Raw genomic sequence first — 26,890 nt, 5'->3', positions numbered from 1 at the left:
TGCATTGAATTATCCCTTTATACTTTATCACTTCTCCAGTAGAGTCTCATGCTGTGTGTCAACCTGCTTGCACAGCCCTCTAAGGAACTCTGCCCATTTCTCTTCGTGCTTCCAATAAATTAGAAAACCCATAATGAAATGCTATCAAAGAGCATTTCCTGAGCATTGCTTCAGCTGGCAGCCACTAACCCACAGCTGTCATCAAACACCTGATTTGGGATGCTCCTGCCTGCTGTGCTGTATCCAGCTGATCAGCCACATGTGTGATGTGCTCACAGGCACAGAAAGGGCACTCTGGCACTGCTGGCACACTCCAGGACAGTCTGGGGAGCTCAGGGGAGGGCAGAGATGGGGGGAAATGGGTTTGAGCAAGAAAGGGGATGAGAAGGGGTCTCTGAATCAACATACAGAGAATTTGGCACCTGGTTGCCTGTGCTTATAATTGTCCCTGTATTCCAGAGGAATTAATTTAACATTTGTGCAAAAGGAGGAAGATATGGACTTGGGGAATGAGTGTATTGGAGTTGTTGAGGGAAGTAAAGCTTTTTCTTGCAAAGAGGGGGGAAGGATCCTGACCCAGCAGCGTAGCTGTGCCTGGTGGGGTGACACAGGCAGCCCTAACCTGTCAGTGCCTCAGAGAGAGCCAGCAGGTCTGTGCTCACCTCAGTCACAGCAGTGAGCATCAGGAGCTGCTCCACTCATTTCCATATAGGAAATCAGCAACTGAGTGTCTCCAGAGCCAGGAAAAAACCTTAGCATTTGATTTGGAAGAAGGCAGTAATACAAGAGGCAGTGGATCACCAGGACATGTCTCTATTTTGCTATTAACTGTTTAATCTCTTAAAACTGAAAATTAAATCATTGTCCTTGTTGTTTAAAGGACAGCCAGGATATCTCTCCAGCCATGCAGAGCTGTGAATGCCCTGCCACACCATAGAGGCTTCTTTGGAGAGCAATCTCACATCAAGGTGACATCAGGGAAGGACAGCACATTCCTGCCATGGGGACCTGCATTTTGGAAGCATTTCTAACCAAGCTGAAGCTGATTGTGGCGGGGTCATGCACCACAGGCAGCACACATGGTTAATATGCAAATCTCTCCCACAAACATACAGAGGCTGGGCTGCGATTAGAAACTGATTTTCTAAGGACCAAACCAAAGGTCTCTGAAACATCAAAGCCAAGGAATTATTCCTTGGCAAATAATTTTGTCTCAAGTTTACAAAACAACCATAAATAAAGTGTGATGGCAACATCCACCCCAGCAATGCACGGAGTGCCATGCTGTAAGAGAATGCTGCAAACTCACCTTCCACAAACTGATTATCTATCTCAGTTGCTTCATGATAATAATTCTTTGTTAAAAGATTAGTTTTCAAATTACACTTTTGAGAGCCTTATACTGCTGACAGCGCCAAAAGGGAATTTTGAGGCCAGCTTGAGGATTTATGACTTTGTGACAGCAGCGGGGTGGAGTGGATGCTCTTTTTGTTGCAAATGCAGCTCCAGAGGCAAGTTAGGCCACAGGTATTAACAGCCAGCTCGTGTGCCAGCTCTCACCCCTCAGAGAGTGTTAATCCAATCTGCCAACTGCTGCTGCACTCTAATGCAGCTCTGCCCTGCCAAGCAATTACAAAAGGCTCCTTTTGCTCCCGAGCCACCTGTCCCTCACAGCGCTTCCCTGGCACCACAAAGCCCTTCAGTCACTGCCTTAAAGGACAACAGCTATGTTTTTAACTGGTAAATGAAATGGGAGCTGCAAAGCACTCTGTGGGATTTTTGCACCAGCCTTTGTGCACTTGTTGATGCTCAGGTAATTGGGAGGTAGCTGCAATGAAGTTACAAAGAATTATGAATGAACAATATCGATAACGAGCTCATTCTTTCGTTGATCTTTTTAAACTTTTATCAATATTCACATCACAGATGTGAACTCCCAGGTTTCCCCTCTCACCCTCTAGTCAGAAACTCAGAAATGAGAATGAAATTATCTAGTACATAGTTCTGATTCTAACACACCAAACAATGTATCTAAGAAACAGAAGCAAAAGATGAACAAACATTATTATGTACTATGAGTACAAAAGTAGCCTGAGGCCAAGTAAAAGTTTTAGAAGGACTTAGCAATTACCTCAAATGCAGGAAACATAAAACATCTTCAGATCCATACAAACACATCTACAGAAGCACACAACCATGATTCTTTAGGAATATTTGGGATCATAATAATCCCTGTATTGGGCCAGACCCAAAGTCCATCCAGTCCACTTCCCTGGCTCAGTGGCCCAAAGCCAATTCAGACAGAAGACTAGAGTTATCTTATTTACAGACATCCTTTCCCAAAATACTTTCTCAGGCCCTTGCACTTTGCAGCTTGGAGTGCCTCTCTTTGCAGCTGTCGACCTTGAGGGATGTCCCTGCCGCTGACCTCTCCAGTCATTCTTTACAAGCATTTCCCCTTTTTGCACCTACAAACTCATGCAGCAGCTCCCTTTTCCCAGACAATGGTGCCAAAAGCTTGTGTGGGTTATGAGTCCTCTCAGCAGCCCTTGATGTTTATTTTAGCTTTAGAATCAGGCCCTGAATTATCCTGTTTATAGAGGCAGCCAGAGTCAGCTGGTGGAGATGGGAGTTTGGAGGGTTCACGTCCACATTCACTCGACTGACTCTCACTTTGGAGCTGCAAGTCTGAGGGCTGAAGGACAGCATGAGAAAACAATGCTTGATACAGCTTTCAATGAAACATTAGATAATGCCTTCTTTCAAACAAACATTTCTTGAGCTGTGCGGACACACTGTGGAAATATTCTAAAAGTCTCTTTTTTGTGAAGTTTACAATGCAAATGGTAAATCTTTATAGCAATTACATGAGAACCAAGCCGTGAAAAATGCTGAATGCTTAGTGTATCAAATTAATTTATTAATTTTTAAATAATTCACTTTAGAAGCAGAAATTAACAACTACAGAATTACAGCATATGTTCTTTCTGTTAAAATTTACTCTTAACATGTAAAAATTGCTTTTTCTACTGTAGCAGCTGAGAATGGGAATACTACAAAGAGTTAGCACTGGCACTGAAATTTTTATAGTTGGTCCTAGGCTCAGGGCACTTTTAGAAACTGAAAGAAAAGAATCTGTGACAAGAAATATGAGTCTGTCAGAAAGCATTAGAGAGCAACAGTTTAAAAGCAGTGAAGTGGATGTGAAAGAAATGAAAATATTCAGATGTATTCTAGGAACCTGGGTTAAAAATCCTCTCCCTGTTCAGTGAAAGATTCATTTTCCAGTTCCATACGAGATCAGAAGACTCAGAGCTGTAGCTCAATGTATACACAGATCTAATTCACTGGAAGAGACAATTCTCTATTCTGACAGGAAGAAAACAAACTGGAATCACACAGAAGGCAGGAAGATACTTTCTGTGTTATCTTTGTTATCTGTGGGCAACTTCCATGGGGTAAATGGTGTGTGGTGATGAAGAGCATCTCTTTGGAAAGCAGGGGAGAGCGAAGGGGACAGGAAGGAGCACAGAAATTGCTCCTTGCCTGCTCCTGGCCTGCTGCAGAACCCTTCACAGCCCTGCCATCAGCAGCACCACTCCTGCACACAGAAATATGAGGACTCAAGCATTTAAAGACATGACTAAAGCCCTGTGATTCCTCTCCCTTTTCAAGAAAGAGCTTCTTTTGAGCAGAGAATAGAAGAAAAGAAAATAGAAGATCCCATTTTAAAATCTGGGTCATTAGCTGCCCAAGGAGGAACACTAATTATTGGTTTAACATCAAGCTGGTAAAAGCAGAGTTCTGCAGGCAGTTAAAGAGATAAAAGGCATTTGTTCAGGGTAAATACAGAGAGCCACACACTCCTTGGGTTTAGGATGTAACTCAGCTAAAGAGGAGAACATTTACAAGAGAAGATTTGCATTTCTGAGTACAGGAACTTCTTTGGGGTGCCCAGCATAGCAAGAGCTGTTTTTCCAGAAGAGGGCACTAAATATGTATATTTTTTGCTATTTCAGTGATTAAAAATTAAAAAAAACTAAAAAGGACTGCAATACCAGAAGAATTAGATTATAGAGTGTTTCATATGTTTCTGCAGAGACACCAGAACTAAATTCTTTCTAGTTTTGTCTTCTGAAGCTTTTTAAATCACTGTTGTTTTCTCATTTTGTATGCTATTCCTAATATATTTCTTTCCTTAACATTTTAAAATAACCATCTATATTTATTACAATCCAGTACAAACCAGGATGTTCATTGTCCCTAAAAACTTAGGAAGTAAATTTATGCCAAAAAGCAGGAACTCATCTCTAATGCAATTCTGAAGTCTCTCTATGTTGCAAGGAATCTAATTATTTGTTAGATTTTAATTTTTTTTCAGTAGTTTCATTCCTCATAAAGCAAAGTTATCCCATGTTTCACTAACACAGATTCCTATACAAGTGCAAGAAAGAAAACTGTGATTATTTTAAAGCTGTCCATCTGATTTTGACTGTCTAGGAGACCTTGTACATTATCTTATGAAGGCTTTATTCAAAACAAATTGCAATTTGTTTTTAAGACATTTTATTAATCTTATTAGGACATGAATCTCTACCAGTTTGTTCAAGTTAGCTCATCTATACACTCAGAAGAGGAAGCAGAATGAGAAATACAGCCTTATGCAAGCTAAGAAAAATTGTTTATTTTTGTATCATAGTGTTTTGCCTTGAGGCTTTTTTTTTCCCTTCCCTGCTTGATGAAAATCTCATTTATTAAAGAAAATATTTACAGAGGAAGGCTACTGATAGCTGATACTGGTACATAATACACCTATGTACTTTTGCATGACAGGCTAATTATTTCTGAGTTTGGATGCTCCTCTAGTCTTCCCTGGAAGTGTGGATTTCCTTTGCAGCTTACTCATGTGTATTGTGCCTGTGAATAAATGCAGGATCCAGTTTATTGGCCTTTGCTACACAAGAAAGGCTGTCCAACTTAGTCGGAAAAACAATTTTGCACTCAGTCATGTTTGTGCAATTTCTGTTGAAGTCTCCCAGCTCAATTCAGGAGGCTTCAGGTTTAGTTCTAATTCCATTTATCTGTATTATTAGGAGAACAGCAAGGGTTTAATCCATTGTTTTTAATAGGAAAGCAGTTAAAGCTCAGCAGCTGAAGTCAGCAGACTGTTTTTAATGCTCCACATTTCAAGTTTTGTTGCAATGATCAGACTAAACAGTCCCTGGAGTGGAGAGAATGGAGACTGGATAAGAAATTGGAAGAATTGGAATAAAAAGTTTTCCTAAAATCACTGCTGTGTATGGAGCAGGCAGCAGCAGGTCTGGAATGTGGGGATGGAGGACTGCAGGCTGTGCTGAGCTTTGCTTCCCAGCTCAGGCAAACACATCTTGTTGTGTTTTCTGAATGCTCCCAGACCATCATTTCAGAAGCACAGACTTCCCCCTGGAAACATCCCCAAAACCAGGGAGCAATAGAGCCAAAAATCTGGTGTCCAGTGTGGTTTTATTGTTGGCCCATGGAAGAGCTGCAGCCCCTAAGTCACCACAGTGGCTGCCAATGATAAATCATGGAATGGTTTGGGTTGGAAAATCATCCACTTCCAACCTCTCTGCTATGGGCAGAACACCTTCTATAGGCCAAGTTCCTTCAGTGCTGAGAGGATCCCACTCCAAGAACACCTGCTGAGGATGAGGAGAGTACCCATTCTTTGCATTTAAGGGGTGCAAACATATTTTCCATGGATAACAGACACAAGCAGCCCCCACCCAGCCATTCCTCCTTGCTGACACCCAGTGCCTATCCTTTTCCTTTTATTAAGAATGGAAAACAAAGTATGCAGACTTGGGTTGTGTCTTTTCATTCCACTTTTTTTTTTTCTCCAGTTTCTACTGCGTTACAATGACAGACCCTTAATTTTAAATAAGAACCCATGGCCCCATGGCTCAAGGATCCTAAGTACCAAAATGTCCCCACAGTATATTTCTTTGAGTTCCTAACCCCCCTCTAACTTATTTTTTAAACTATTTTATTTTCTCATTAAATCAAGCTGTTTCAAAGCAGAAGAATTGCTGTCAAAAGCAAAGAACTTACATAAAGTAATACAGTTTCTACTGGAACTTTGTCAGGATTACAAATGAACCATGAGGGTCCTCCCAAACCAAAACAAAGAATAGGTTTGACCTGTTTTCTTCTCCTGTGTTAGTCCAAAATTGGCCCTGAAATTCAGCAACATGAAATTAATTTCTGTAGTTTCTCCCTCAAAAGAAAACTCTAGGATTAAACTCGTCAGTAATTATTGCTCCACTGGCCTGTAACCGTGTCCAAAAATTTCTATTCTAAACAAACAAGGGGACAGAAATTGGTGGAAGAACAGCAGATGAGGGAATTCTTTCATGGTGGGTTTGAGACTGGAAAAGATAGGCTGTCTTTCACAAAGACCAGATTAGTAATTAAAAATTACCACAACAAGCTCTTTTAAAATAAAATATTGCCTTTAAGTGTTGTCAAACAATAGCTGCTGCTTCAGCTTCAAATCCAAAGTAAACTATCACCCTCAAAATTAACCTCTTCTATGCTGCTAGCACATTCTTAGTGCAACACTTCTGGCCACACAGGCCTTAGCTTTAGTTATGTGAATGTAGCTGGAGCACTGCTGCTCTACCACCAAGGGGTTAAACAGCACTTATCAAATAAGGTTATCACACTGCTGATCTTGGCTGTTAAAATAATATCACTCAAAACAGGATCTGTAAAAAGGAGAAAGAAAGGTGATCCCCACCTTCAGCCCTGACACCCCAGAACAGCCTCAGTGGCAGCCCACACAGGCACACACATAAAAATGCTGCCGTTTTCAGAAGCTGTGAGCATTTTATTGAAATATTAAAGATTAGCTGAATGGTATTAATAATATTTATTCTATGGGAAGTCACTGAAGTAGTTGCTTTCCCGAAAATTTAGCAAATTAGCAGATTTGCTGAGTGGCTGGCCTATGTGTTTCCACTAATTCATTAATAACTTTACTTCTGCTCTTTAAAAAAGCACTGGATGACTACAGTCATACAGCTTATTCTTCATTCACAACCACATTCATACAGATGGTGAACTGAGAAAAGAGAAGATACTCTGCCTGAAGATAAACACATGCACAGATGAAATAACAGAAATATTTCAACTAATATAAACAGTATTTGGATTGAGTCCTTTTCTTCTTTTTGTTTAGTAAGTGCTTTATCCTAATCCATTATTTATCCTAGTAACAGTAACTATTTCTCACAAGTATATGAAATTACAGTGCTTTAGGCTTGAAAATGTTGGAAAAAATAATTTTAGGCACCAGCCTTTGATATAAGTGAACAATGTCCTTATATTGTGCAGCTTTCCAACAGAGGAGAGTCCTTCTGATTTATGAACAATGATTCAAAACTGTATTCACATTAAAAAGAGGATATGAAAAACCATAAACAAAAACTTTTTACTTCAAAATGGCCCCATCAAAAACTAATAATTTACAACAAACATGAAAAATTAAATAACAATCAATAAAACAGGTAGCATTATTTTATGACAGAAATATTCTATCTGTGCTCACTTTATCATGAAATCACGAAACGTTTTCAGTGTTCCTGAAAACAACATTGGGTAAGAATGAAAAAAATAAATTGGAAATATATTTATTGCCATATAAAGAAAAGAGATTTATGTAAGCCTATTTCTAGGCTTGGTAAATCCATTTCAATTAAGCAATAAATATCATGGCTACAGTCTGAGCAGTATTACTGATGATAGTTATGACAGTGTTCAATTTTCAGAGGTATATTTATCATAATAATGTTTATCACCTAGCTCAAAAGGATGTTGTGAGGATTCATTAATATTTATACCCATTAGTGTTTTGGAAATAACAAACAATATGTTATTTTAATTTTTACACAACTAATTAAATTAGTATGAGGTCGTAATTGGACCATAAGCACAAAACCCATTTATTCCACATAACAACCAGACTTGGAGAAATAAAAAAAAAATAGTAACAACAACAACAGTTATATGTTTCTTTCTATAAATAATGCTTTTTTACTTCATTCACACTCTAAATACCAAGCCTAAGGTTTGCTCTGGGTCTTTCTGAGCTCTCTTTGGTCCCACCACTCATCTCAGAGATACAGGCAGGGAGAACAGAAATACTGAACTCACCACATGAACTAGGCTAAAAAATAATTATTGAGTGTGTTCTAATTACAGCAATGATTAATTCTTTCCAGCCATTTGGGATTTAAAAAGAGCATTTCTTTTACTGCAAAATAGGTAACAGCATCTTTTGTATCAGCTGCAAAAGCCTCTGAGCCCTAACTTTGTTCAGAAGCCTTTGCAGTTTGGTCCACGCTAATCAGCCAGAATTTCTGAGTGAAATTGCCCTTAACTTGGACAAACACAGTAATGGGCTGGTAAAATTGGAGAAAAAGAGCAAAAAAAGTTTTACAAGCAATCTTGGCAGCTTTAATTCCTCTCTTGCATGATGACAACACTGATTCCTAATAAAGGCAATTAAATACTCACAATTTAACATCTCACTAGGTCACTCCAGCAAACAAGTTTTCCTCTCAGATATTTCCTTTGTTTCTTTTATTCCATTACACAAACTCCACTGGTAACTGACTGCCACACAAAGATGCACAAGCTTCAGTTATTTTACTCTTACTTAAGTATTTACTCTTCCCTCAGTCACTGAAATGCCACGAGATCTAAGGGTTGCTTGGTCCCTTGGCTATTTGGGAGACCCCTTTTGGAGACCAGGGGTACCCACAGAGGTGGTGCCAGCCCAAAGAGCTGTGTGTATCCCCAGGAGGAGGCACATGGGGAGCACAGAGCCTGCCTGTCAGTGCTGCTGGAGCCATGGGCTGGGCAGGAGTGACCTTGGCCAGGCACCACCAGAGACATCTGTGAGCCTCTGTCCCTTCTGCTGAGCTGCTGCAGCCAAACCCTGTTTTGCCCACGTGTTTTGGGGTTATTAAATCCCATATCAGAGCCCACACACTTGTTTTGGTGAAGGATGGTTTGAAATCAAAGTTTCTCCATGGAGGTGTTTATTCCCCGATGCCTTCCCGAAATTTCACTCTGCTGTTTGAGCCTCAGGTTGCACCTTGTTGTGGTGTAAAGAAACTAAAAATAAATAGCAGAAAAACTGTGGGAGTATTTCAAGACAAAGAAGCTTGGTGCCTTTCCTGTGACCTTTCTAGAAAAAGAACAAATCTTCTGTGTTCAAGGTTAGAAAAGCTCCCTATTAGCACAAGGCTTACCCAGAATATTGCTGCCTGAAAGATTAAACTTCTGTAAATATAAGCACTGAAAAAAAAAAAAAAAAAAAAAAAAAAAGCATTTACAATGAAATCTGACAGCCAGACTAGCCAGAATGTACCCACACCAGGCTCACAGCTGTCTGCCAAGATTCCTGGGAGAAATATATTTTAAGGAACGTGCTTTAATTCATTATCCTTTAAAATGATGAAGTGATACAACAGGAAAACACACATTAGCTGCCTCAGTGTCTTTGCAAAATAGGTGTCTGGCAGTTCAGTGCTGTGTTATTCCAGTGTGGGTGTCACTGCTGTCACCCAGACCAACACTGAGCAGAGATGTTTCTGTGAAAATAAATAGAAAAATATAGAAGCAGCTATTACTGGAAGGAAATGACTTTGTGGCACTTTTCTTAAAAATATTCCGCTTCATTGGAGTGACACATTGTGCTCTCCTATTTTGATGTTTATTCCTGGCTGGTATTAAACATAGAGGCTGAATCCATTCATTTCAGAATTCAGACAAATTATTAATTCATACTATGCACATCAAAGCAGCACAACTGTACTGTGTAAAAAAAATGATGAAAATATCTATACTCACAAACAATTAAAAGGCAGCACATCACAATTTCAAAGGCCAAAAATATAAGAAGCAATTTCTGATGGCTAAAAAATATGTGTGCAATAATTCCAAGAAGCTCTTTTTTTGAAATTGTAGAATTAAATTTTAAAGACATGTCCTCTGCCAATACATCTCCTGAAATTTCCTTTTGACTTTGCAACAAGGACAACTGCCCAAGGCTTTGCTGATCAATTCCTTGTGTTGCAGAAAACAGCATAATTTGAATTTTGTCCAAGAATACAGTTTAAAATACTGAAAATGTGAAGAGCTAACTAACATGCAATTATTTGTATTCACAGTCTGCATACCAAGGGAGAAGAAAACTGAAGTAATAATCTAACTGTTATTGCCATTTTAATACAGAGAGCCACCCTTCATGGCTTAAGGCTGCAATAACCAAGACTGAACCCAACTACCCCTCTATTAGCGTGCTTCAAAACAGAACAAAACAAAATTCAAAACAAAACAAACCCACCAAATTTTCTTTTCTCCATCAACATGGATCTTAAAGGAATAAAAGAGAGTTTGTTTTGTTTTATTTTGCTTCAGGAACTCTTGCTACATATGAATATAGCAAGAACAATTTGCAATGTTCTCTTACAGTGAGTATATGCCACATCCTGAAACGTTCCCAAAAAATGTTTTCAGCTTTCCACTCTGGGTTTTCCTTTCTAGAAAACGATGTGGTGTGGTGCAGGGAGCACCTGGATTTGTGCTGCTCTCTCTTCTCCAGACAGGCATCTTAAGAACCACAAACTCAGTATTTTTCTGTACCTCAAGCTCACAGATCTGCAAGCACTGACATGCAGAGAGGAGGATGCAGAGGAAGCACATCCAGCCCATCCCTTTCCATTCCCATGGCTCTCCTGCCACATTGCCCACATCAAGCACTGCACCACAGACTGAACACAAAGTCTGGGCTGTAAAAGCCCCCATAAAACTGCTTCTTTCAGATCTTCAGTGTGCAGTCCTTTCAGTGGATAAAGGTTGAGAATAAAAATTTAAATTTATTTTCTCATTACTGTTTTTCAGAAATTTAACATCTTTTCTCTCTCTTTTTTTTTTTTTTTTTTTTTTTTTTTTTTTTTTTTTTTTTTTTTTTTTTTTTTTTTTTTTTTTTTGTTTTGTTTTGTTTGGTCATTAAAAGCATTTTTTCTATCATTCTCAGAGGAGCTGAGGAAGCCTTCCCTCCTCAGGGCTCTTCCAGCTTGCACAGTCCATCTGAGCAGAGTTGGCACAGGGCTTCCACAGACAAAGCCTGATTTCCACTAAAAGAACTGCATTTTGCAAAATGTCTCTGGCTTACAAGGCAGGGAAATTTGAGAGAAAGGCTTTGCTTGCTCAGTGACCCTTAGGCTGTCTTTTCCTTGTTTAGAATTAACTTAACACTTCCCCATCCATCTCTGTCTAGAACTCAGATAAACTTCAGGTAAGTGAAGTCACACCACCAGTAATCTCCCAGGAAAAATCATTATGAATTACTCCTTAAGTTTCTGATACAGTTTTATTTTCCCTTATTCTAAAACCAGACATGCTTCTTCTGACTTTCATAGCACCAGGTCAGGAATAACTACAAAGATGATAGCAGAGAAATCGGATAAGCAACAGAGCTACAACTTTCACTGCCTAAAGGACCCACAAATTTCCTTAGGTTAGCAGCTGAAATGTAATTTACATTATGGACAAAACCAATTACAGCTGTCAGCAAATTAATTATTTTCATTTTGAAGAATTGGTGATATTCTAAACTATGGAAACAAAATATACAGGGCTTATAGTTCATTCAAGTAGTACAGCATAGCTATCACTCAAACATTTCAGGCCTTATACCAGCAGAATTGAGAAAGACAAAAATATTATTCATGCAGAAGAATTGCTTCCCCCATGTTTGATTCTTTGGTCATCATTTAAAAATGACTCACTACATTTTTCCCTTTTGAAGCCTGGTAAAAAATTTGCTGTAATCCAGAACTTAGTATCAACCTAATGGTGATTTTTTACAAATGATTTATACCTAACCCTCAGAAGAAAAGGATTTATAATGAAAGTGATAGCTCAAGCCTAACTGCAGCACAGGGAATGGTGACACCATAATTAATGTATTATTTCAGTTGTGGGAGACACTGACAGTAGCTTTTTGTTCTGGAGAAGAAATTTATAGGGTGATGGAAAAAGGCACCATGGAAAAAAAAATTCACAGAAGAGGAATAGAAATCCTTGTAGCAAAGACATGTCCTTACAATCCCCCTCCCGGAGGCTATAAAATCCTGGCAGTGACAGTGTTTCCTCACAGTCTAATTTATACCTTTCTCCTCTACTAGATGGCAGTGTGACATGCTCTCAGAATTGCTAAGTGAGGGGGTTTCTTGCTTTCTTTCATAGGAAGCAATTAATTTAAAATATCATCTTGCTGGCATAAAAGTAAAAAAAAGAAAAAAAAAAGTTTGTCACTGGCTGTGTGTTTTGAAATCAAATCTGTTTACTTACAGGTTCAACATCAAAGGCAAATAGTGCATATTCCCTGTCAGGTGACACCTCATACCGGATAGCCTTCAAGGAGACCTGGAAAATAAATACAGTTTTGAAACAAATATTCATCAGTTTTCAAGCTAATGACACCTAGAACTAATTTTTATGATCATCTCTCTAAGGATGAAGAATACTGCCAGAATTAAGTGTCTTGAAAAATATAGTATCTTTTTTTTTTTTCAAACCCCAGAAATGTTATGTGGGCACTCATAAGAGAAAGAATAAATGCATTGTGACTCAGAGCAGGCAGCTATATCAAAAAAATCCAGAATTTTCCTTACTGCACAGTGGCTGGTGAGGTTGCAAGTGTAGGCAGTAGTTAGTAGAAAGCTCTGATAAATGGCAATTTATTAATTTCTTCTCATTATCTGTGTTCACTGGCCAGTGCAGGAGATAAAAAAAATGTAAATATCTTCTGGAGCAAATTAGTAATAGAGACATCACTACCTCCCCCAGTTAAGATAACCCATAGGAAAACTGTTCTGTTTTCCCTAGTAAGAGTCTATGGGATGCTGCAGTGATCCAGTGCCCCTGACCTGGGTTCTGCAAAAATCAGCACTGTAAATCTTGCTAACAAGAAGAACTGCCATGGTATCTCAGACTTGCCAGGAATTACCTTTTTCCTGCTCCATTTTTCATTTGTGTAGTGCAGCCATTTCTCCTGCCCAGTATGTTCCAATATAATGCATTGCTGGCACAGATGGCAGCAAGGTCAAAGAGAGGTGCCACTAACACATCACTCATGCACTGCCTTTTAAATCTCACCCTCTCACCTAACAGATTAGATGTGAGTCCTTGAGAGAGTCCCACTGAGCAAAACTGGAAGGGGAATTGGGGAAAGTCCTCCCCAGGGGCAGGGGGGTGGATGTGCTGTGGGGGGAGCCAGAAGCAGAGGGGAGAGGTGGCAGCATCACAGAATGATTTGGGTGGGAAGGGACCTTTAGAGGCTGTTCACCCCAACCCCCTGCAATGAGCAGAGACAGCTTCAGCCAGATCAGGTTGCTCAGAGTCCCATCCCACCTGATCCTGAGCATTTCCAGGGAACAGGCACCCTCTGGGACATCTCACAGGCTGCTGACCCAGATGGGGAGGGATGGGGGAGCCTGGGCACCAGCAGGGCCGGCATGGAGACAGATTTTATTTACAGAAGACAGATTTTATTTACTGTTATGTTAATAACATGGGGAAGGGAAAACATGACCAAGTAGCAAAGGTTTTCTGCCCCAGGGCTGGGAAGGAAGAGGAAAAAGACAACATGTCTGAGTAAATGTAATGGCAGCTCTTGCACTGGGGCTTTGTGGATTAATGCAGGTGGAGGTGACCTGCAGATGTATTTACTGAGAGGGCAGAGGAACAAAGGTAGAACAGGCAGTAGGGTGGAAAATAGCAGGAAAATGTAGGGTTATCTTGTAGCACTGTGCTTTTCTTACAAATGGCAATAATTAAAAACCAGTGGAATAAACAAGAGGCCAAATGGAAGTAATTTGACTTCAAAAGACCTTGACATTAAGGGAAGTCAGCCCATTCCCTCAGAATTGTAAAGAAAGAGGTTACACTCTGGTAAAAGAGGATTTCTTATGTGATGCAGTAAAGTTTGAAGGTTAAATGCAGCATGTGAAGCTTAAGTTTGGGCCCTGACATAATAATTCTGTAATAAATTCTTTGTCTCATTAAAAAATAATTAATACAATTGATGTACTAACCTCTGCCACAATGCTGGTTTCATCTACTACAAAAAAACAATGTTGCAAAACACTTCTATCACTATAAGCAATACTCTGTATCAGATGTGACTTTGTGCTTTCTTTACATTCATTTTAATAGTCACCTACTAACTTCTTCCCACAATTTCTTAGGGTTTTTCTCAAATACAACTCCACTTCTTTTCCTTAACATTGCTCATAAAAACCACTGAAATCACATTTCAACCATTAGGCAAGAAAAATCAGCAAATGCACAAATAAAAAATAAGTATTTGTGTGGAGGAATGTAGAGAATGGCAATAGACAGTAAATGATATCAATTGTCCTTTTTATTAAGCAGCCAGAGATGAGAATTATGCATCTTTCAATTATATATGATATGCAAGACTAGCTGCAAATCTCTATATGATGCTTTCCAGAAGTATGAGAGAAACTGAGCTTGCAGAATAACAACAAAAGCTGGAGTTCAATCTCACATTATCCATCACTGCATAGCCCATTGTATCACCAGTGAATTGCTTCTCCTTGACAATACATGAAGTTGAAACCCAAGTCATTTTCTGCTTTACTGATCCAACTGCAAGAGAGCTGTGAAATTCAGCTACTTGTCATAGAAAATACTTACAATTTTTTTGTTTTCTATTAATATTGTTGAACTGTTGGTTTCGACATTCCTCAGAATCACTGTGCCATTCTGGTTTCTATAAATGAATTCATTATCTGCAAGGAGGAAAACAAAAGGTCATTAAGGAAATCTGAAATTGTGTTTGTGCGGAACCTAATTACGGACTTAAAACCAAAAGTACTGCTGGGAACTTCTTTCTGAAGAACTCAAATTATTTTTTAACACAGCCATTGCTAAAAGTGGCTTTGAGGACATCTCAACAAAAAGCTATAAAATGATGTGGTTGGTGTTTGTCACGTTTGTTGTGCCACACTTTCCCTTAGATGAATGCAAGAGTGACCTGGTTTGAATGTACATACACAGCTTGCTATATAGTTAGTGTAGAAAACAAGGTCAAAAAACCCCATTCTTTATGATTAAAGGTTTCTGACTTCCACAGTCTCTGTAGGAGTTTAATAAGCCTGGAAAGTCTCTGAAAGTGAAAGGCAAATGACCCCCTAACAAAGCAGATTCTGGAACCTAATATTGTGCACCAACTCTGACATTTATTCTGCAGAATTATACCAGCAGGAGAAACATGCAGAGAAATCACCATTTTCACATGAAACAAGGCAAATCAACTTGTTTCTGTGCACTTTGGGACCACTCCAGCTCTCAAGACAGGTGGACAAGAAGAAAAATACTGGAGACAGTGTCCCGCTCTCAAAGCACACAACCTGCCTGACAGAAAGGCTGGGGCAGACATTTGAAAGGGACTCCAAATGAAGGTTAGGTAGCAGGTCAAAAGTTCAGGATGAAAAACATTACAACAATAAAGGGATGTCATAAACTGAAGTTCAGGTCTGGTCAGTGCTTACATGCACTGCCCTGCAGATAAAACATAAAACCTAAGTCCCAAGCACTCTGCCATTAAAGGAATCAGCTGTTTTTCTTGGCACAGGACTAGGGTTATGATTTATTTGCAACTTGGCTAAACTGAGAACTGATGGATCCTACCAAACCTCTGCTTCCAGTTTCATTTAGGGAAACAATTCCTCACCACCTACCATTATGGTGGCTGCCCCAGGAACGTCACCATGATGCAGCAGGAGCTGGGGACATGTGGATGGTTTAACTTTACCCATGGGTTGTCCTGGGATGAGTCAAAGGTGAGTTTAAAGCCTCTAGGATAGGTACAAGCACAAACCCAGCTCACTGTAACTGCAGAGGTGTGTGCTGCTAAAGGCAGCACCGGGTTTGGAGGCTTGGTTCTTTCAAAACTTGGGTGTACAGACCTAGCATACTCCTTATCCATGTTCCAGTCTTTTATTTCCAACCTGGTGATGATATTCCTCAGCACAGTCACTAACCGGCTTTATAAATTGCTCTGAAGGTGCAGATGAAAATCCTCTATGCTCTACTTATTGCTGCCAATATAAAAAAAAATCTCCTCCTCCACATCACAGATTTACACAGATAAGTGGAAGAATAAGAAATCTTCTCTGAGATTGGGATGAATCAGATTCTTGAAGGGCAAATAGTTGCTGCAATACAGTTGATCCCCTCAAAACCACAGGGTTTTAGAGACTTTAAGATTCTCATAGTCCAAATCAGAGCAAAAGCCCTTTAGACTCATAGGCAAAGTTCTCAAATCATAACTCTTTTTTAAATTATGGAACAAATTTTTTTAGAAACTTCTGTCTTGAATTAAAAAAAAAAGAAAAAAAAAGGATTTTAATTAGATTGATTATATTTATCTTTAAAGTATTCCTTCATACAATTTATGACTGAAGAAACTAAGCAACTTAAACTTGAGAAAGAACTGACTGAACAGAGCCAGGACAGAAGTTTAAAAAGTCATAAGTAGTACGGAGAAGGTAAATAAGGGATGTTTATTCCCTGCCTTTTCCAAAATAAATACTGGAAGGCACCAGGTGACACCAGCCAGTATCAGGTTCAACACAAATAAAAGGGATTATTTCTCCATGCTGAAGGCAAACAAACTGTGGAAGTCACAGTCCCAGAACAGAGCAGGTGCCAGGGCTGCAGGAGGATCCAAACTAGAATTAGAAAAATGGAAGAAAAATCCATCAACTATTATTTGTCTTGAAGGGGAATGCTTTTCAGGAAGTCCATGAACCAGCCCTTGGGAGGGACTAAAGGAATATCCTGAATCCTCAACTTGAGAGATTTGCCTGCTTTTCAGAATCCTCCCTAAGTATTTGCCCTTGTCCAGGGCCATATGCCAGAAGAGACAACCCCTGGGGTCCGATCCAGCACAAAATTATTTACAACTCCAACTTCCAGATTCTGTTTCCAGATCCTTAAGGAAAGTGTTTATGCCAACAATTTAGGAAGTAAGGCAATAAAAGATTTAATGCTTTGTACATACCTGGTCTTTATATACTCAGGCCACAAAGTCTGAAGCATTATTTGTTATAAGAGGAAAGAATGCAGCCTAAATTTTTATTTTCCAGAAATATTTCAGGCATTTCAGAAAAAAAAACCCAGAAAAATTAAACTGAGAGACAGACTATTACCTAATTATCAGACATGCTGAAAAATATTGCTGCTTTAATAATCACCTTCTGTCAACAACACAGAATGTTTTCCAATTACACACTAAGTTCCAGAGAGAAAAAAATCATGTTTTAAGCATGGCCAGCAAAACATTTGGATAGCTCTCAGGATATTTCCTAATTACAGAAAAGAAAAGAGCAATGAAATTCAGCTCCAAGTTCAGAACATAGGTAAAGTAGCTTATTAATCTAATGAGTGTGTGAAGCTGTTTCTTGAACATTGCAGGAACTGATGGAATTCACATTACTGCCCATAATGACATTGCTACCAAATTTTATTGCTCCTTATGCTCCAAAAAGCCCCATAACATTTTAATAAACTATGAAACTTCAAGATTACATAAAAGTTGCTCCATGGTTGGAAGCAGGAGATAACAGACTTTCCCATTATTTGTTAAACCATAACAAGTTTAAAATCAGGTGCTAATCTGCCACATGTACTTTTAGAATGCATTAAAAAAAAAAAAAGAATAAATGAAGCAGTGCTGATTTGTTAGGGCTCTAAATCTTGCCATTATATTCAATACCAGCCATCAACACACTGTCTGAGTTAATGAACAGAAAATTGGTCTGCTTAACAGGAGAACAAATTGATCTGCATTATGCTCCAAACAAAACACTGTGAGGTTTAGCTGGGTCTTAGTCCTCAAAAGATGAATAATATTCCTGGACTTCTGTTTTGAAATGTGTGATTTATTCCAGTGCAAGAGCATTTATTTAAATGGGACACACCTCAATCAAAGCCAGAAAGCAATGCAGTGGCCTCTGCCTGTAATGAATTCTGTCCAGCAAGCTGATGAGAATTTGCAGCCTGATTTATAGTTGTCACCAGAGCTGATAAAGGTCATCACTGCATCTCATTTTTTATATCTGCCTTTCTTTGGGGCTAGTGTTCGATATAAATGATGCCAAAAATTGTAATTTTCAGGCATGCAGCCATTTGTTCCATTTCTTCAATCTTTCTTGGATTTTTTTCCATCTGTTCTTCACTAAAGAAGTCATGGATGTCCCATCCTTGGAGGTTGGTTGGAGCTTTGAGCAATCTGGTCTAGTGAAAGGTGCCCAGTGGGGATGGAACTGGGTGGTCTTTAAGGTTTTTTCAACCCAAAGCTCTCTCTGATTCTATGGTTCAATAGCAAAGTTCACTTTTCCAACTCCTCACCCCTCTTTCAACTTCCAGGAAATTGTCTGGGTGGTATATCACGTTTTCTGACTGTGAATGTAGACACAGGTATGTAGTCACACTTGGAAAAAAGTGACTGGTTGCAAAAAAACAATGATTACCAGAAATAATGGATCAGCTTTGGGGCTCTACAGAGGCAGTGCAGAGGAACAGGGAGGCCTGGGGAGAAACTTTTAAAAACCTGCTAAACAGAACAGGTGAAATCATAAACCCCATCTGCTTCTCTGTCTTGAATTCAGTCAGAAAATTCACAGGCAGAGGAAACAGAGCCAAGGAGAGGGAGCTCATGTCCCCTGAAGTCACTGAGCCCTCAGCAGGAGCAGCACAGACAGACTGGGCACCAGACAAAACAACTCACAACCATGGACAAGAGGGTTTGGGACAACTTCACTTCTAGCAGGAGTAAATTTGAGTGCTGGCAGTGCAAAGAATTTGAAAGAACTACATCCATTGACAGGAACACAGCATCAGTGCCCAAAAATTTAGTGTAGTAAAGCTTTTCTGAAGTCCACATTACCAGAGAGGAAAGATTGGCTTAAGCCTGTGAGGGAAACTTTTATTATTTGTCAGAGATTATGGAAAGCAGAAAGGAAAACTGAGCAATAAAATATGAAAACAAATAGCTATTTAAATCCAGCTCTAAAAATATTTTAATGAAATTGTATTTTAATAACTGATGAATGAAAAGTAGACAATGAAATTCACATGCAGCTAGTCAACAGCAAGAGACAGTGAAAGAGAGAAGGTAGAGTTAGAATTGTTAGGGCGACTCCAGTCTTTTAGATCAACAGATTTGAGGAAAAGCCAACTTCTTGAGTCCTGGTCAACAGACATGAAAGATAAATTGAATGAATCTCAGTATGATGAAAGCCAGCATCGAGGGAATTGTCATTTTCAATCCCTAAGATTAAGGAAGATTGGTGAATAAAGGAAATTTAAGTCCTGAAGTTGTTCTAAGCTATTTCAGATAAATGAGCCTCCAGACACCAGCAGTGTTGACAAACATTTTGCCCTGTGTCAGGAGAGCAGAGATCAGCAAGTCCTGTGGGACCTTGTGTGTCCCCTCCCAAGGGACAGAGGTCACTTTGCCCCAGGCCACGTGCAGGGATGCTGGGATGAAGCTCTGCACTGGCACACCAAATGTCACAGGGCCACCAAGAGACCACTGGCACCCCTCTGTCCTTCCTCATGGGGGAAAAAAGAAAAGTTGTTGTGGGGTTTTTAATGACCCAAAGCAGTCAGATCTTTGGTGTTTTGTCTTACATCTGAAGGAGTCTTGCAGGAGCCCAGCATGGTGCACAGCATCACTCAGCCCTTGGCCAGGCTGAGCTCACCTCACTGAGGTGACAGCAACACCTGAACCAGCCAAAGGCTCCTTGGAGTCCTTCCAGGCTGGTATTGATCACACCTGGAGAGCCCTCACCATCTAACAAGATAACAGGCAGGAGATTGCAAGGGTAGGACAGATGTTTCTTCAGACAATTGGTATTTTCAACAGGATGTAGTACAGTTGTATTCCTTTGGAAAGATGCATTGGGATCAGGCAGTGGAATTAAATAAAAAAAAAAAATCTTCTGTCTTGTATTTGTAGGGTTCCCCGATGAAGGAAGAAAACAATGAATCTGACTCCATGTTCATTGAAGGCTAATTTATTATTTTGATCTACGTTATATTAAAGAATGCTAAAATAAACCTATACTAAATTATACTAAAGAATACAGAAAGGATACTGACAGAAGGCTAAAATATACTAATGAAAACTTGTGACTCTCTCTCCAGAGTCCAACACAGCTTGGCTGTCATTGGCCAATAAGTAAAAACAATTCACATGAAACTAATGAAACTATCACCTGTTGGTAACCAATGTCTAAACCACATCCAAAGCAGCAAAACACAGGAGAAGCAAATCAGAAAATTATTGTTTTCCTTTTTCTCTGAGGCTTCTCAGCTTCCCAGGAGAAAATCCGGTGAAGGGATTTTTCCAGAAAATATGAGAGTGACACTTCTGCTTGTTTAGCAGCTCAGCAAATTTTCTGAAGGGCCAGGTGAGCCCCAGAACTGAATTTCAGAGCCAGTTGTTTGTTTGGTACATGCTGTAAATATCAGAGGCACTGCAGCATGTCTTGAAAGAACAACAGATCTCAGTACTAAATGCTTCATCCCAACAGCCTTCTTTCCACCTGAGTTTGTGATTGCATCTCTCTGGACACCTGAATAGGCTTCCATTGGGGACTGATTGTGCTTTTCTTTTGCATTATGATCTCTGTGGTGAAGTTTTGCAGCAGTTAGTGAGCATGCACAGTCCTAGCATTTGTTCAGCCTCTGCTCTCAGGGTTGAATAGGCTTCCACTGGGGATTTTGCATGGAGACCAGAGTGGGAAAGGAAGTGACTGTGCCCTGGGACTGGGGCATGTCACAGCTCTCATCCCAGCACACACTCACCAGGCCAAAGAGGAGGTTCCAGCTGCAGAAAGCAAACCCAGGTAATCCATAGGTGACCTGCAGCACAGAGGAAAAGCCCACTGGCTCGCAGTGATTGCCATGTTTCCAGGACTGGGGGAGGCTGGCAGCTCACACTGCAGTTGTTTCTGTGGGAGCAGCACCCTGAATGAACCCAGCTCACGGCTGAACTGCTTCCCAGGCAGGCTGGGCTCAGCTGAGACCATCAGCATTCACACCCACAGCCCAGGCACACAGCAGAGCCTGAGGGGAGAGGGCAGCTCAGCAGCAGCATGGGAGGCACAAGGCATGGAGATTCAGTTCCACCATCCCCACAGCTCAGGTCAGCAACTCACAGGGAAAGTAAACTGGGAGGACTCTGAAATTCCTGTGAAAATGTGATTTCTGAGTGTCTCAGGTGAGGGAATAGCACAAGCTGTTGTTAACAGGTTGGTGTGTGGGGCGCCAAAACCCTAAAAAACCCTTAATTGTGCCAGATGCAGCAGAAGCATCTGTCTTCAGAGAGCCTCATATCTTCAGGGACTGGTTTTGAGAGAGAGGGGGACATGAGGTTTTTGGACATAATGGTTTTTGGAAGCAGAGTGGAAAACAACAGAACAGGGTAAATTTACAGAGGAAATAGAAACTGTGAGAAAAAAATAACCCCAAACCAGCAAACATTAAGAAGCACCAAAGAAGAGGAATAAGGTGCAGGATGGCATGAGCAGGGGAAAGGATGACACAGGCAGGTTTATGGAAAGGTTTATGGCAGGTTTATTTTTCTTTGCTTTCATGAAAGGGGAAATCACATCTTATTTACCAGGCCTGCAGGATTGTTGACTCACTTAGGACAGTATCTGCCTATCTGGAGTCAGGTAGGAGAATGCCCCCCAACACCTACACCCCTTGGGGCAGGCAGAATTTAGTCCTCAGAAAAGCACTGAGAGCAGAGGCTGAACAAATGCTAGGACTGTGCATGCTCACTAACTGCTGCAAAACTTCACCACAGAGATCATAATGCAAAAGAAAAGCACAATCAGTCCCCAATGGAAGCCTATTCAGGTGTCCAGAGAGATGCAATCACAAACTCAGGTGGAAAGAAGGCTGTTGGGATGAAGCATTTAGTACTGAGATCTGTTGTTCTTTCAAGACATGCTGCAGTGCCTCTGTTTGATATTTACAGCATGTACCCAACAAACAACTGGCTCTGAAATTCCCTTCCCATGGCAGAAGCAAAGCCTGTTTTGCTACTGAGCTGCTTCCCAGAGAGAGGAAGGTTTCCCAGCCCCTGTCCCCTGGTGCCTGCAGTAGGCTGGGATAACAGAAAGTGGGAGGCAGGGATCATGATTAGGAAATAGCAGCAAAACCCCATTTCCATGCTCACAGCTTCATCGTGCCCTCAGTGAGCTCTCCTTAGTGATGGGCCCTGTAGACTTCGACATTGGTAACTTTTCAGAGCCCCTGCCACCACCCTGCCTCTGTTTCAATGCATCTACCCCCACGAGTAACTCCTTTTTCTTCTGCCTTGCTACTTTGTCAGGCAGAAATAAATAAGAATTTCATTTGTATTTGCAGGGTGCCATAATGAAGGAAGGAATGATGAATCTGACTCCATGTTCTCAGAAGGCTAATTTGTTACTTTATGATACTATATTATATTACAGAATACTATACTATACTAAAGAATACAGAAAGGATACTTACAGAATGCTGAAAAGATAATAATGAAAAATGGTGACTCTCTCCAGAGTCCCAACACAGCTTGGCCCCAATTGGCCAAAGAGTGAAAACAACTCACACCAGAATCCAAAGGAACAATCACCTGTGGGTAAACAATCTCCAAACACCTTCCACATGAACAAAACACAGGAGAAGCAAATGAGATAATATTGTTTTCCTTTTTCTCTGAGGCTTCTCATACTCCCAGGAGAAAAATCCTTGGTGAAGGGATTTTTCAGAAAATGTGAATGTGACAAATGTCTTCGACTTTGTGGTGCTGATACAAGGAGCAACAGGGGACAGAAAACAGCTTGCCTTTAACAACATTGCTACAGCCTTTAATTCCAGGAGACAACTGGAATCCCATTTTTAGCTCTCTGCCATTATGGGTCATTATCCTTTTACTGTTCCCAGCACTTTTTTCCCCACATGCAAGGCTGAAAGAAAAACTTCTTTAAATAGGTGATTTACTGTAATCTAGCTAAATACTGTATAACACATTGAATTGGTATATTAAGTAAGTACAACAAGATAGAATGTGCTTTATTATGCAAGAAGTGGTTTTAATTGCTTATCATCTCAATGCAGTTGCACTTGGTGCACCAATATAGTGTTTTTACAGTAGTACCAGTAAAATAAAACACAATTATAGCTCAGGAAAATTCCCACATCAACGTGCATCTCTAGCAGGCTTGTAAATTAACTTGTCAAAACCTCCAAGAAAACCTAGTCTTGGGAAAACTTAAAACTATAAAAATCAGCAATGCTGGTCTGTTTCTCTTTTTTATCTAATCCCAGTTCTTTCAAGATTCAAGAAAAAAAAAAAAAAAAGTTCAGAATCAAGCTTGAAATACAGGCAGAGCACACCTTTGAAATTTGGGTCCCAAATTTGAAGCCAGGTAAAATTCTGCTCTGTGAGAATGAACTCCTCCTCAAGGAGCCCAAATCTGGGAATTCTGCGGGCTCAGATCATGACACAGTGGCACAGGCATGAAAAGCTGAAATGCATGTGAGAAACTGAGAACTTGTTTCAACTTCAAATTACTCCCTTCCCAACTTCCCGGCTTTTGTAACACTTGGATGGGGGAAAGAGAGACACTACAATTAGGCAAAAACTGAATGAGACATTTGCTGGACTAAATCCATTTTTATTCCATCCAGGACAAACCATCTTGATTGCAAAACTGCTGCAAAACCCTAACAACAGCAGTGCAACCTCACACCTTGTTGCTTGCTGCCCTCAATTTATCTTTCCAATGCCTGGGGGGAGGAGGGGAGTGCACCACACTGAGATGACTTTGGTGCATTCCAGAGCTGAGAAATCTCCCTCAAAAACTCTCTGCCATCTCACTCTCCTGTTCAGCTGTGCTTGTGCTCTTCAAATGCTAGATGTTCTGGGAGGAGAAGTGATGACCCCTGGGTTACTGGACAGCTGGAGACAGCAGATTACACTCATCCCTTTGATTCCCTGCTGGAAACATTTCACATTCAACACAGGCCAGAAGCAATTTAAACCCAGACAACTATTTTCCCAGAAAATGGTCCTTAATGCTTTTATCCACACCCTACATATTTTTCACAGTTTCATCATGCAACTGAAGAGAAAAAAAAACCAAAAAACAAACAAGTGCAGCCAACAGGTAACAGGAATCAGCTTATCCCAGCTCCATTAAGTGATTGGGGTGGTTGCAGAGCTCCAAATACACAATGGCACAGATTTCACTGGGAATATAAAAATTCCAGGGCCTTTTCCACTGCAGTTTCTAGCTCAGATGATAGCCCAAGTTACCACTCGTGCTTGGTGGCACCCAGCTTGGCTGTTCCATGCAGGGACACTTGCTCCAAGCCCTCCCTGGCTGTGCCCCAGGCCAGTGCAGCATCACTCAGTGTTCTCCCTGTTCTCTGCCAAATGCATCAGGTCTTTTCTGCATCATTTGGTTTGGCTTCACACAGGGGAGTGCATAATCCAAAGTGTTGCACCTAAATGTAATAATCCACTTGACACTGAGGAAAAAAAGGAATCCATGCATAAATTTTCATTAAAATGTGACCCCACAGCTCGCTTACTTAATTTCTCTGTTCATTCCCTTGCCTCCTTCTCTTTGCTCCTAAACAAATTGCACTTGTTAATGGCCATGATGGGCAGAAAGAACACATAAAATGTTTTTTCTTGCTTTTCATTATTGTTATCATGGGAAGATTACTTAAATTTCAGTGCAGACTGAATGAGACTGCTGTATGTTAACACACAGATATGCTTTGTGTGCAGCTGCGGGTAAAGTTTTAATTATCTTTTTGTGCAACATTTCACAGTCTCTTTTATGTCAGCCTGTCATTCCAGATGTGTCTGGTGAGGTATGACTGTGATGAAGTCTGTGTGAGGAGGCTGTCAGAGTCATGGCTATCACCCTGACCTCAGGCTTTTGAAAATCAAGGCAGACAAGAGATGAAATCCAAGACCCCAAGACACATTTTGGTTACCAGCACATGATTTCTGGTTTTGGAGTGGTCACAAGAGGGCACCCTGCTACAGGACCAATGGAAACACTTTCAACACTTGCAAAGAGCCATTAATAATAATTAGATTTGATGCTGGGCAGGAGACTGGTGTCCTGAGTGAGAGGGCACTGAGGAAAGGAAATGGCACCCGAGTGAGAACAGTCTTCCTGCACCCAGCTGCAAGGGAGCCACTAATGGAGAAACACTTGTAAAATGTAAAATCCCATTATTTTTAAACCAACTGATGAGGGAATGAAAAAGAAAAAAATTGTGTCAGCTAAGCAGGGTGGTGAGGCAATACAAGAGGCTGTCCTGCCCAGAGGATGCCCCATCCCTGGAAGTGTTCAAGGCTGGGTTGGATGGAGCTCTGAGGAACTTGGCTTAGTGAACATGTCCCTGTCCATGACAGGGGGCTGGAAATGGATGATCTTTCAGTTTCCCTCCAACCCAAACCCTTTTGTGATTCCATGAGTGAGGAGTTTTTCCTTAGCATGGCACATTGGTTTGGTTTGCCTGCAGTTGCTGGGTCAGCTCCTACACAGAGTCCTCACCAAACCCCAGAAATGATTCCTGAATTCCTTATTTCACTTCTTGCTCCTTTTCCTCTCTCTGCCATGGAACCAACATCATCCAGCTGTTACTGCCTTTGTTCTGTGGTTTTGAAGCACCAGCAGTTGCTAAGAAGAGAGCTGTGCTGATGCTGGTGTAGGAGCAAAAGGGCTGATATGAACACCTGGCTTATGATATATCTGCTTTGAGTGGAATGGGTGAAAAATAGTTACACCAAAAGAATGACTGCTCCTTCCTTCCAATTCTCATCAACCTTCTGTCCAATAACACCTTCTCAATGGGTTAAGAACTTTCAGCAGATGAGATTAAATCCAAAGAATGCCCTAATTCAATTAAAAGAGCTTGACTTCTTAATATTTTTCTTTATTTTCTATCCTTACATAATTTCTTTATAACTCAGGGCAATTCTTTTTATCATGCATTTCCATGCTTCTGTCATGGTCTTAATCTTGATATCTGCTTTGAGTGCAATGGGTGAAAAAGAGTTACACCAAAAGAATGACTGCTCCTTCCTTCCAATTCTCATCAACCTTCTGTCCAATAACACCTTCTCAATGGGTTAAGAACTTTCAGCAGATGAGATTAAATCCAAAGAATGCCCTAATTCAATGAAAAGTGCTTGACTTCTTAATATTTTTCTTTATTTTCTATCCTTATATAATTTCTTTATAACTCAGGGCAATTCTTTTTATCATGCATTTCCATGCTTCTGTCATGGTCTTAATCTTTGTCTGGACCATTTCTATTCCCATTACAATCTATCTTTTTTGTATGGAGCAATCCAAGCTCACTGCAGTGATCAAGGTGATGATGTCCCTCAAAATGGATAAAAACAGGCTGTTTTCAGTATTTTTCTCTCCAGAGTACAGTTCAATATTGTTTCTCCTGAAAAAGTTGATTGCAACAGAAAACTGATTACGCTCTCAGTTTCCTACCCTAGAAGAAGGAAAGCAAATACAAACTATAGAGTTCTAATAATCCCTCTCCTGTTTTCTTATTCATAGTCTTCTGGCTTGATAGTTTAGCTATATTAACAATTCTGTGTCAATTAGGAAAAAAACCCAGGACTATTATAATTATTGGCATATATTTTTAAAAATATCTTCCTTTGTGAGGTGTCAAAACTAGAAAATACATTAAGAACATG

General features: G+C 40.3%; 1 protein-coding gene across 1 annotated transcript in view; it reads right to left on the bottom strand.

Moving 5' to 3' along the window:
• DPP6 (dipeptidyl peptidase like 6) overlaps positions 1 to 26,890 on the bottom strand; it is a 395,169-nt gene that overhangs the window by 117,963 nt on the left and 250,316 nt on the right. The window contains exons 4-5 of the mRNA XM_041487906.1: positions 14,776 to 14,870; positions 12,406 to 12,480 (exon numbers count right to left, since the gene is read on the bottom strand). Coding sequence (XP_041343840.1) covers positions 12,406 to 12,480; positions 14,776 to 14,870 — 170 coding nt within the window. The remainder of the gene's footprint in view (positions 1 to 12,405; positions 12,481 to 14,775; positions 14,871 to 26,890) is intronic.

This window comes from Pyrgilauda ruficollis, unplaced genomic scaffold (assembly GCF_017590135.1).
Source record: "Pyrgilauda ruficollis isolate IOZ18807 unplaced genomic scaffold, ASM1759013v1 scaffold12, whole genome shotgun sequence".
NCBI lineage: Eukaryota > Metazoa > Chordata > Aves > Passeriformes > Passeridae > Pyrgilauda > Pyrgilauda ruficollis.
Note: the sequence above shows the minus strand (reverse complement) of the source record. Positions and strands in the feature narration are given on the sequence as shown.